The sequence below is a fragment of the Ranitomeya imitator genome, chromosome 5 (assembly GCF_032444005.1).
Source record: "Ranitomeya imitator isolate aRanImi1 chromosome 5, aRanImi1.pri, whole genome shotgun sequence".
NCBI classification, from domain to species: Eukaryota; Metazoa; Chordata; class Amphibia; order Anura; family Dendrobatidae; genus Ranitomeya; species Ranitomeya imitator.
In genome coordinates this window covers 407,427,777-407,440,658 of record NC_091286.1, presented here as the reverse complement: position 1 = coordinate 407,440,658, position 12,882 = coordinate 407,427,777, and the positions used below count along the sequence as shown (strand labels likewise).

Genomic DNA, 12,882 nt, shown 5'->3' with positions numbered 1-12,882 from the left:
TCCTCTGGTGACCCAGTTCAACAAGTTAAGATCATTATTTCTTTATTACGGGGCGACCCTCAAGACTGGGCATTTTCCCTTGCGCCAGGAGATCCTGCATTATGTAATATTGATGCGTTTTTTCTGGCGCTCGGATTGCTGTACGATGAACCTAATTCAGTGGATCAGGCAGAGAAAAATTTGCTGGCTCTGTGTCAGGGTCAGGATGAGATAGAGATTTATTGTCAGAAGTTTAGAAAGTGGTCCGTGCTCAGTCAATGGAATGAATGTGCGCTGGCAGCTATTTTCAGAAAGGGTCTCTCTGAAGCCCTTAAGGATGTCATGGTGGGAATTCCTATGCCTGCTGGTCTGAATGAGTCTATGTCTTTGGCCATTCAGATCGGTCGACGCTTGCATGAGCGTAAATCTGTGCACCATTTGGCGGTATTATCTGAGCATAAACCTGAGCCTATGCTTATAGTAGGTCCAATACCCCTCCACAGAGAGAGAGAATTTGAGTCCAAGAAGAGGTTTCACATGTACCCATTCAGATGGAGACGTTTATTCTCAGCGAGGTAGGTCAAGCGTAGGACCTCGTATAAGAGAGATGCCGTAAAGTGGCTACGAGGTACACATAAAATTGGCCATTTTTATGCGCTAAAAGCTCTCATTTTTCATATTTCTAGTGCAGTAATGCAGTTCAAATTTCGTGTTTTCAAGTTTGCATGTTTTGGCGCTGCAGTGTGCTGCCCTATTTACTTAACTATATACGAGTTGGCGACTCTGGGTTCAGCACCTGTTCACACTTAGTCTATGTTTGGATGTGCAGGTCAGGTTTTTGAAATGTATTCTCTAGCCTTCTGATCGTGCACTCCCCGCCTCCTAGCTTCAGGTGTTTTAATTATAGTAGGTCCAATACCCCTCCACAGAGAGAGAGAGAATTTGAGTCCAAGAAGAGGTTTCACATGTACCCATTCAGATGGAGACGTTTATTCTCAGCGAGGTAGGTCAAGCGTAGGACCTCGTATAAGAGAGATGCCGTAAAGTGGCTACGAGGTACACATAAAATTGGCCATTTTTATGCGCTAAAAGCTCTCATTTTTCATATTTCTAGTGCAGTAATGCAGTTCAAATTTCGTGTTTTCAAGTTTGCATGTTTTGGCGCTGCAGTGTGCTGCCCTATTTACTTAACTATGCAGTGCGATAGGACTTTGACCAGAGCTGAAAGGCAAGAACACAGACGTCAGAATGGGCTGTGTTTCAACTGTGGTGATTCCACTCATGCTATCTCCGATTGTCCTAAGCGCACTAAGCGGTTCGCTAGGTCTGCCACCATTGGTACAGTACAGTCGAAATTTCTTTTGTCCGTTACTTTGATCTGCTCTTTGTCTTCCTATTCTGTCATGGCATTTGTGGATTCAGGCGCTGCCCTGAATTTGATGGACTTGGAGTATGCTAGGCGCTGTGGGTTTGTCTTGGAGCCCTTGCAGTGTCCTATTCCATTGAGAGGAATTGATGCTACGCCTTTGGCCAAGAATAAGCCTCAGTACTGGACCCAGCTGACCATGTGCATGGCTCCTGCGCACCAGGAGGATATTCGCTTTCTGGCGTTGCATAATCTGCATGATATGGTCGTGTTGGGGTTGCCATGGCTACAAGTCCATAACCCAGTATTAGATTGGAAATCAATGTCTGTGTCCAGCTGGGGTTGTCAGTGGGTACATGGTGATGTTCCATTTCTGTCTATCTCATCATCCATCCCTTCTGAGGTCCCAGAGTTCTTGTCTGATTACAGGGATGTATTCGATGAGCCCAAGTCCAATGCCCTACCTCCGCATAGGGATTGTGATTGTGCTATCGATTTGATTCCTGGTAGTAATTTTCCTAAGGGTCGACTGTTTAATTTATCTGTACCTGAGCACGCCGCTATGCGGAGTTACGTGAAGGAGTCCTTGGAGAAGGGTCATATTCGCCCGTCATCGTCGCCATTGGGAGCGGGGTTCTTTTTTGTGGCCAAGAAGGATGGTTCGCTGAGACCTTGTATTGATTACCGCCTTCTAAATAAAATTACGGTCAAATTTTAGTACCCCTTGCCGCTGCTGTCTGATTTGTTTGCTCAGATTAAGGGGGCTAGTTGGTTCACCAAGATAGATCTTCGTGGTGCATATAATCTTGTGCGTATTAAACGGGGCGATGAATAGAAAACAGCATTTAATACACCCGAAGGCCATTTTGAGTACCTGGTTATGCCATTCGGGCTTTCTAATGCTCCATCAGTGTTTCAGTCCTTTATGCATGACATCTTCCGAGAGTACATGGATAAATTCCTGATTGTGTATTTGGATGATATTTTGGTCTTCTCGGATGATTGGGAGTCTCATGTGAAGCAGGTCAGAATGGTGTTCCAGGTACTGCATGTGAATTCTTTGTTTGTGAAGGGGTCAAAGTGTCTCTTTGGTGTTCAGAAGGTTTCATTTTTGGGGTTCATTTTTTCTCCTTCTACTATCGAGATGGACCCTGTTAAAGTTCAGGCCACTTATGATTGGACTCAGCCAACATCTCTGAAGAGTCTGCAGAAGTTCCTGGGCTTTGCTAATTTTTATCGTCGCTTCATCAATAATTTTTCTAGTATTGCTAAACCGTTGACTGATTTAACCAAGAAGGGTGCTGATGTGGTCAATTGGTCTTCTGCTGCTGTGGAAGCTTTTCAGGAGTTGAAGCGTCGTTTTTCTTCTGCCCCTGTGTTGTGCCAACCAGATGTTTCGCTTCCGTTCCAGGTCGAGGTTGATGCTTCTGAAATTGGAGCAGGGGCTGTTTTGTCGCAGAGAAGTTCTGATTGCTCGGTGATGAAACCATGCGCCTTCTTTTCCAGGAAATTTTCGCCTGCTGAGCGAAATTATGATGTTGGCAATCGAGAGTTGCTAGCCATGAAGTGGGCATTTGAGGAGTGGCGTCATTGGCTTGAAGGAGCTAAGCATCGCGTGGTGGTCTTGACTGATCACAAGAACTTGACTTATCTCGAGTCTGCCAAACGGTTGAATCCTAGACAGGCTCATTGGTCGCTGTTTTTCTCCCGTTTTGACTTTGTGGTTTCGTACCTTCCGGGCTCTAAAAATGTGAAGGCGGATGCCCTGTCTAGGAGTTTTGTGCCCGATTCTCCGGGTTTGCCTGAGCCGGCGGGTATTCTCAAAGAGGGGGTAATTTTGTCTGCCATCTCCCCTGATTTGCGGCGGGTGCTGCAAAAATTTCAGGCTAATAGACCTGACCGTTGCCCAGCGGAGAGACTGTTTGTCCCTGATAAATGGACGAGTAGAGTTATCTCTGAGGTTCATTGTTCGGTGTTGGCTGGTCATCCTGGAATCTTTGGTACCAGAGATTTGGTGGCTAGATCCTTTTGGTGGCCATCTCTGTCGCGGGATGTGCGTTCTTTTGTGCAGTCCTGTGGGATTTGTGCTCGGGCTAAGCCCTGCTGTTCTCGTGCCAGTGGGTTGCTTTTGCCCTTGCCGGTCCCGAAGAGGCCTTGGACACATATCTCTATGGATTTTATTTCGGATCTCCCCGTCTCTCAAAGAATGTCTGTCATTTGGGTGGTTTGTGATCGCTTCTCTAAGATGGTCCATTTGGTGCCCTTGTCTAAATTGCCTTCCTCCTCTGATTTGGTGCCATTGTTTTTCCAGCATGTGGTTCGTTTACATGGCATTCCAGAGAACATCATTTCTGACAGAGGTTCCCAGTTTGTTTCGAGGTTTTGGCGAGCCTTTTGTGCTAGGATGGGCATTGATTTGTCTTTTTCCTCGGCTTTCCATCCTCAGACTAATGGCCAGACTGAGCGAACCAATCAGACCTTGGAAACATATCTGAGATGTTTTGTTTCTGCTGATCAGGATGATTGGGTGTCCTTTTTGCCTTTGGCTGAGTTCGCCCTTAATAATCGGGCCAGCTCGGCTACTTTGGTTTCGCCGTTTTTCTGCAATTCTGGGTTCCACCCTCATTTCTCTTCAGGGCAGGTTGAGTCTTCGGACTGTCCTGGTGTGGATACAGTGGTGGATAGGTTGCAGCAGATTTGGACTCAGGTAGTGGACAATTTGACTTTGTCCCAGGAGAAGGCTCAACGTTTCGCTAACCGCAGGTGCTGTGTGGGTCCCCGACTTCGTGTTGGGGATTTGGTTTGGTTGTCATCTCGTTATATTCCTATGAAGGTTTCCTCTCCTAAGTTTAAGCCTCGTTTCATTGGTCCGTATAAGATTTCTGAGGTTCTTAATCCTGTGTCTTTTCGTTTGACTCTTCCAGCTTCTTTTTCCATTCATAACGTGTTCCATAGGTCATTGTTGGGGAGATACGTGGCACCTGTGGTTCCATCTGTTGATCCTCCTGCTCCGGTTTTGGTTGAAGGGGAGTTGGAGTATATAGTGGAGAAGATTTTGGATTCTCGTGTTTCGAGACGGAAACTCCAGTATCTGGTTAAGTGGAAAGGTTATGGTCAGGAAGATAATTCCTGGGTCTTTGCCTCTGATGTCCATGCTGCCGATCTGGTTCGTGCCTTTCATGTGGCTCATCCTGGTCGGCCTGGGGGCTCTGGTGAGGGTTCGGTGACCCCTCCTCAAGGGGGGGTACTGTTGTGAATTCTGTGGCCAAGCTCCCTCCTGTGGTCGTGAGTGGTACTTCGGCTGGTTCTGTCTATGAGCTTCCTTTGGTGGATGAGAGTGGTACTGCGGCTTCTGAGTTTCCTTCGTCAGGTGATGAGGTTAAGTTGTTAGGTGCTGCTCTATTTAACTCCACCTAGTGCTTTGATCCTGGCCTCCAGTCAATGTTCTAGTATTGGTCTTGCTTTCTCCTGGATCGTTCCTGTGGCCTGTCTATCCTGCATAAGCTAAGTTTTGCTTGTGTTATTTTTGTTTGCTATTTTTTCTGTCCAGCTTGCTATATTGGTTTTTCTTGCTTGCTGGAAGCTCTGGGACGCAGAGGGAGCACCTCCGTACCGTTAGTCGGTGCGGAGGGTCTTTTTGCCCCCTCTGCGTGGTTGTTTGTAGGGTTTTGTGTTGACCGCAAAGCAATCTTTCCTATCTTCGGTCTGTTCAGTAAGTTGGGCCTCACTTTGCTAAATCTATTTCATCTCTGCGTTTGTATTTTCATCTCAACTCACAGTCATTATATGTGGGGGGCTGCCTTTTCCTTTGGGGTATTTCTCTGAGGCAAGCTAGGCTTATTTTTCTTTCTTAGGGCTAGCTAGTTTCTCAGGCTGTGCTCGAGGCGCATAGGACTGGTCAGGAGCGCTCCACGGCTACCTCTAGTGTGGTTGGATAGGATTAGGGATTGCGGTCAGCAGAGTTCCAACGTCTCAGAGATCGTCCTATGTTTTTGGTAATTGTCAGGTCACTTTGTGTGCTCTGAACTTCAAGGTCCATTGTGGTTCTGAATTACCTGTTCAGAACAGGAACCCATTTCCTTGATGGCCTAAAGCAGGGGTCCCCAACTCCAGGCCTCGAGGGCCGCCAACAGTGCAGGTTTTCAGGATTTCTTTAGTATTGCATCGGTGGTAATGTGATCATCTGCACAGGTGATGATTCCAACCCCTGTGCAATACTAAAGAAATCCTGAAAACCTGCACTGTTGGCGGCCCTCGAGGCCTGGAGTTGGGGACCACTGGCCTAAAGGGTCTCTTAAATTTTGGGGCACTAGTCTGGTGGAAATCCTTTCTTAGAGTCCGCAGCTTTATCCAGGATCGCATCCAATGATGACCCTAAGAGGTGCTTCACAGGATTTTTTGGAATGTGGAACAAAAAAATAAACATTTACTTTTCTTTCACAACATTTTCCTTTAGATCTATTTTTTTTTTTTAACTTAAAAAAGGGTAACAGGAGATATTGCACAACAAATTGCACAGTCCATTTTCTCCCAAGTACACCGATACCCATGTGTGTGCCCTCAGAACTGACATCAGTTCCCTTCCACTGGCTCCCACGAGTGCACCGCGCCGTGTCCCGCCAAACTCCTGGGGAGATGCCACGGACGCAGGCTTCTACACCTCCGGTCTGCCACTCCCTGGACCAGGTAAAATTCACTCCACCGGCAGCACAGGGGAGCCACAGGGTCTCCCTTAAGGTACCTTCACACATAACGATATCGTTAACGATATCGTTGCTTTTTGTGAAGTAGCAACGATATCGTTAAGGAAATCGTTATGTGTGACAGCGACCAACGATCAGGCCCCTGCTGGGAGATCGTTGGTCGCTGAACAAAGTCCAGAACTTTATTTCGCCGCTGGACTCCCTGCAGACATCGCTGGATCGGCGTGTGTAACACCGATCCAGCGATGTCTTCACTGGTAACCAGGGTAAACATCGGGTTACTAAGCGCAGGGCCGCGCTTAGTAACCCGATGTTTACCCTGGTTACCAGCGTAAAAGAAAAAAAAAAAAACACTACATACTTACCTACCGCTGTCTGTCCCCGGCGCTCAGCTTCTCTGCACTCCTCCTGCACAGCCTGTGAGCGTCAGTCAGCCGGAAAGCAGAGCGGTGAGCCGGTGACGTCACCGCTCTGCTTTCCGGCCGCTGTGCTCACAGCCAGTGAAGGAGGAGTGCAGAGAAGCAGAGCGCCGGGGACAGACAGCGGTAGGTAAGTATGTAGTGTTTGTTTTTTTTACTTTTACGCTGGTAACCAGGGTAAACATCGGGTTACTAAGCGCGGCCCTGCGCTTAGTAACCCGATGTTTACCCTGGTTACCCGGGGACTTCGGGATCGTTGGTCGCTGGAGAGCTGTCTGTGTGACAGCTCTCCAGCGACCAAACAGCGACGCTGCAGCGATCGACATCGTTGTCGGTATCGCTGCAGCGTCGCTGAGTGTGAAGGTACCTTTAAGGACAGGAAACCACTGAAGCGTACTAGAGGGCTCCGCCTTTAACAGCTATAGAGTTTCCTGTCCTTGGGGCGGATCCTCTCTCTCCATTGATGCAGTGATGGGGAAGGGGAAAAAGCAGAATCCTCCCTCAAGTGACCCCATTTTGGAAATTATACTCCTTTGGGAATTTATCTACAGGTGTAGTAACAATTTTCACTCCATGGATGTTCTCCAGAAACAAGCAGCAGTGGATGTTGCGGAGTAAAAATTGCAAACTGCCGTTGTAGTGACCAGTACGTTCTAGTGCACAGCTCATGCTTCTGGAGATATGCACCCATAAATTAGGCAGGCTCTCATCGCTAAAGAAACATGTGGACACTAAATGTGGTTTAGGCACACTGGGGCTTAACATGGAGGGGACATTTGGATTTGGGAGGGCAGAATTTGCTGAATTTCTTTTGGGAGGTGAGAAGCCATTTATTTTTCCAGAGCCTTTGTGCTACCAGTAATGTGAAAGCCCCCTATATTTTCATTGACAGATGACAGACCTGAGTGAGGACTTTTTTTTGCAGATTTACTTAAAGCTTTTGTTGGGAACATTTTACATAACAGTTTGGGATCACATATATTCTGCGCTCTTCCCTGTTACTTTGAGGTTTCCATCTAAAACGTTGAGTGATATGATTCACATGAAATTCCTGAGGGATCCATTCAATATAATGAGGCAGTAGAGTTACTTTGGACTCCGTCTGGCCTCTGTCCAGTGTTGTCTTTCTCAGAAGTGCACAAAACTGTGACTGACTTTTATGTTGGCCTAAAAAGAAGGATACCGCCGAATCATAAGCCAGACGACTTCCACAGCAGGTGAAGAATTTGTTTTATTTTTACACCATTCCTCGTGCGGTATAAGTGACTAGATGCTTCAGGTCAGTGCGATTACAGAGATACCAGATTTATATAGGTTTTTTAGGTTTGGCTACTATTGCACACTTAAAGACATTTTTTTTTTTCTTTCAAAAACTAGTTTTTGCATCGCCATATTTGAGAGCTTTAATTTTTCCATATTTCTGCTGACAGTCAGGTGAGGGTTGTTTTTTGCGGGACAAGTTGACATTTTTATTGATACCATTTTTGGGCACATGACATTTTTTGATCGCTTTCTACTCTGAATTTTGGGAAGCTGAATAAACAAAAAACAGTAATTCAGGAATAGTTTTTTGGGGGTACAGAAATACGGACAAGATGCAGCTGTCAAGACTCCTTGACTTCAGCAGAATTTTCGATTGCCTTATTAAAAAGTTTGTAGAAAACACCCTCGGGATTCACCGCAGGAACTTCTGGAGGTCTGTGAGGCTTCAGTAGTGATGTCTACATTATCCGGATGTCAACAGGACCGCTGATTGGCTGCAGCAGTTGGGTGACTAGAACCGTGCAACATCCAAGGTTTTTAAAACATCTGTGCCTACAGAAAAACAATTTTTGGTTTCGGACAACCCATTTAATTAAATTCTCACACTTAAGTCGGTGCCAACAGTGATACTGTGATACATTCCATTGCTTACAATTGTTATAAACCATCTATATATATATATAATTGTCTAAGGTTCACTTCCATCTGTTTGTCTGTCACGGAAATCTCGCGTCGTTGTTTGGTTGCGGCCGGCTGGGCGCGACCAATCAGCAACAGGCACAGGACAATTGGCCCCTCCCTACTCCCCTCCAGTCAGTGCCCCCTCCATACTCCCCTCCAGTCAGTGCCCACATAGTGTTTTAGCAGTCCGTTAACGCTGCCATTAACCCTGTAAGTGTGACCAACTTTTTACTATTGATCCTGCTTTTGCAGCATCAATAGTAAAAACATATAATGTTAAAAATAATAATTAAAAAAAAAATCATTATATTCTCACCTTCCGACGTTCGCGGCAGCCTTTCCCACTCCTCGCGACGCTCCGGTCCCAAGAATGCATTGCGGCAACGAACCCAGATGACGTAGCGGTCTCGTGAGACCACTACATCATCACGAGTTATTGCCGCAAGGCATTACTGGGAACGGAGCGTCGCGAGGAGCATCGCTAAACGCCTGGGCTGGATCCGGGGGCCGCCGGAAGGTGAGCATATAACTATTTTTTATTTTAATTATTTTTTTAACAGGGATATGGTGCCCACATTGCTATATACTACGTGGGCTGTGTTATATACTGCATCGCTGTGCAATATACTAAGTGGGCTGTGCTCTATACTGCGCGGGCTGTGTTCTATACTGCGCGGGCTGTGTTCTATACTGCGCGGGCTGTGTTCTATACTGCGCGGGCTGTGTTCTATACTGCGCGGGCTGTGTTCTATACTGCGCGGGCTGTGTTCTATACTGCGCGGGCTGTGTTATATACTGCGCGGGCTGTGTTATATACTGCGTGGGCTGTGAGACTCTTTTGCCCGGGGCCCTCAAAAACCTGTGCTAGATACTACGTGGGCTGTGCTATATACTAGGTGGCTGTGCTATATACTACTGGCTGTGCTATATATTAAGTGGCGGTGCAATATACTACGTGGGCTGTGCTATATACTACTTGGCTGTGCAATATACTACGTGGCTGTGCAATATACTACGTGGCTGTGCCATATACTACGAGGCTGTGCTATATACTACGTCGGCTGTGTTATATGCTACGTGGGCTGCGAGACTCTTTTGCCCGGGGCCCTCAAAAACCTGGAGCTGGCCCTGGCTTCACTGATTGGTCGCGGTCGGCCGACCGACGCAGTCCAGCCGCGAATTGGCACGGGACTTGAACCACGCTTCGCTAATTGGTCGCGCCTGGCCGGCCAAATCCTGTGTATTCATTGTATTATTCTGAAATCTTCATAAATAAACGACATACATATTCGAGAATACCCAATCCGTTAGAATCGGGCCACCATCTAGTATATTAATATTCTTGGGTACCAAGTATAGATTCGGTCATACTCCATTCTTCTACTGCACAGTTGTGTATGACAAAGATTCCGATTATTCATTAATTACTTTGTCTTTATCAAACATTTCAAATAAACCAAGAGAAAAAAGAAAATCAAATATTCCATTGGTGTGGAATTGCAATTTACCCACCTGTATAAGTAAAGTCCTAGAATCTCTTGTAACTGATCCATCGCCTCTGGGAATTGGTTTGCCTTTAACCTTACACTCCTTGGTGAAGCTTTTCAGAGTCTCATGAAACTCTCCAAAATTAAGAAACTAAGAGACAACAACATAAAATACGGCAGAACATGACACTAAGAAAAGTACACTGCCATGTAAAGACGAACATCATCTGTACAAATAGGTAATGGGATCACTTTCTGTATGGCAATTTTAATAGTTTCTTTGAAACGTTGCTATCCTGTTTCCCTGCTCCGGGGTGGCATTCCATATAATTACTTTGGGAAAAAGGGAGCAATTAATGTAACATAAGAATATATGTATATGAGGAGAGCCACGTAGGCCGTTCTGCACATTCTGGAAAATGGAAGCCAGAGTGCAATGTGATTGTTTGATGAGGGGCCCTGCGCAGGTCATGGGAAGACTAACATTGGTTCTGCCTGATGAACGGAAAAATATTTATGTTGTACAAGTTCATATTCACTCTCTTCAATCACTAGCAATGTATATATTGCCTTCAGGCTAAGTAAGAACCTGAGATAACAGAGTCCTCTTAGTGAGAAACTAATATATCCACAATAAAACTACCAAACATGACAGTAATACCTTTCTACATAGTTCACTGGAACGTACAGTACAGACCAAAAGTTTGGACACACCTTCTCATTTAAAGATTTTTCTGCATTTTCATCACTATGAAAATTGTACATTCACACTGAAGGCATCAAAACTATGAATTAACACATGTGGAATTATATACTTAACAAAAAACTGTGAAAAACTGAAAATATGTCTTGTATTCTAGGTTCTTCAAAGTAGCCACCTTTTGCTTTGATGACTGCTTTGCACACGCTTGGCATTCTCTTGATGAGCTTCAAGAGGTAGTCACCGGGAATGGTTTTCACTTCACTGTTTTGCCCTGTCAGGTTTAATAAGTGGGATTTCTTGCCTTATAAATGGTGTTGGGACCATCAGTTGTGTTGTGCAGAAGTCTGGTGGATACACAGCTGATAGTCCTACTGAATAGACTATTAGAATTTGTATTATGGCAAGAAAAAAGCAGATAAGTAAAGAAAAACGAGTGGCCATCATTACTTTACAAAACAAAGGTCAGTCAGTCCGAAAAATTGGGAAAACTTTGAAAGTGTCTCCAAGTGCAGTGGCAAAAACCACCAAGCGCGACAATGAAACTGGCTCACATGAGGACCACCCCAGGAAAGGAAGACCAAGAGTCACCTCTGCTTCTGAGGATAAGTTTATCCAAGTCACCAGCCTCAGAAATCGCAGGTTAACAGCAGCTCAGATTAGAGACCAGGTCAATGTCACACAGAGTTCTAGCAGCAGACACATCTCTACAACAACTGTTAAGAGGAGACTTTGTGCAGCAGGCCTTCATGGTAAAATAGCTGCTAGGAAACCACTGCTAAGGACAGGCAACAAGCAGAAGAGACTTGTTTGGGCTAAAGAACACAAGGAATGGACATTATTCCAGTGGAAATCCGTGCTTTAGTCTGATGAGTCCAAATTTGTGATCTTTGGTTCCAACCACGGTGTCTTTGTGCGACGCAGAAAAGGTGAACGGTTGGACTCTACATGCCTGGTTCCCACCATGAAGCATGGAGGAGTAGGCGTAATAGTGTGGGGTTGCTTTGCTGGTGACACTGTTGGGGATTTATTCAAAATTGAAGACATACTGAACCAGCAAGGCTACCACAGCATCTTGCAGCGGCATGCTATTCCATCCGGTGTGCGTTTAGTTGGACCATCATTTATTTTTCAACAGGACAATGACCCCAAACACACCTCCAGGCTGTGTAAGGGCTATTTGACCAAGAAGGAGAGTGATGGGGTGCTACTCCAGATGACCTGGCCTCCACAGTCACCAGACCTGAACCCAATCGAGATGGTTTGGGGAGAGCTGGAACGCAGAGTGAAGGCAAAAGGGCCAACAATTGCTAAGAATCTCTGGGAACTCCTTCAAGATTGTTGGAAGACCATTCCAGGTGACTACCTCTTGAAGCTCATCAAGAGAATGCCAAGAGTGTGCAAAGCAGTCATCAAAGCAAAAGGTGGCTACTTTGAAGAACCTAGAATATAAGACATATTTTCAGTTGTTTCACACTTTTTTGTTAAGTATATAATTCCACATGTGTTAATTCATAGTTTTGATGCCTTCAGTGTGAATGTACAATTTTCATAGTTATGAAAATGCAGAAAAATCTTTATATGAGAAGGCTTTTGGTCTGTACTGTATATACTAAGGCAACTTTACACTTACTTGTAGTGGTGTCTTACCACTACTGATGTGGGGGAAAGAAATGGTACAAAAAAATTCTATTGAAATAAAAATGCTCTTTTTTGTAAGGATATAGGAAACTAGCTATTGAACCCGTTCTACGCCCGGGTGGCGAGCATTTATATTGGTATATGGTCTCCATCATGTGCTGCTGCCATCCTGCTCCCGTTCTGTCATGCGCTGCTGCCATCCTGCGCCCGTTCTGTCATGCGCTGCTGCCATCCTGCGCCCGTTCTGTCATGCGCTGCTACCATCCTGCGCCCGTTCTGTCATGCGCTGCTGCCATCCTGCGCCCGTTCTGTCATGTGCTGCTCCCATCCTGCGCCCGTTCTGTCATGTGCTGCTCCAATCCTGCGCCCCCGTTCTGTCATGCGCTGCTGCCATCCTGCGCCCGTCCTGTCATGTGCTGCTGCCATCCTGCGCCCGTTCTGTCATGCGCTGCTACCATCCTGCACCCGTTCTGTCATGCGCTGCTGCCATCTTGCGCCCGTCCTGTCATGTGCTGCTCCCATCCTGCTGCCATCCTGCGCCCGTTCTGTCATGCGCTGCTGCCATCCTGCGCCCGTTCTGTCATGTGCTGCTCACATAGCGCCCGTTCTGTCATGTGCTGCTGCCATCCTGCGCCCGTTCTGT

At 46.1% G+C, this 12,882-nt stretch overlaps 1 protein-coding gene across 3 annotated transcripts in view; it reads right to left on the bottom strand.

The window, feature by feature from the left end:
* The window catches only part of ARMC9 (armadillo repeat containing 9), a 290,214-nt gene that overhangs the window by 256,401 nt on the left and 20,931 nt on the right, over positions 1-12,882 (bottom strand). For all 3 annotated transcript variants that reach the window (XM_069727004.1, XM_069727005.1, XM_069727006.1), the window contains exon 3: positions 9,924-10,049. In XM_069727004.1, the coding sequence (XP_069583105.1) occupies positions 9,924-10,049 (126 nt within the window). The remainder of the gene's footprint in view (positions 1-9,923; positions 10,050-12,882) is intronic.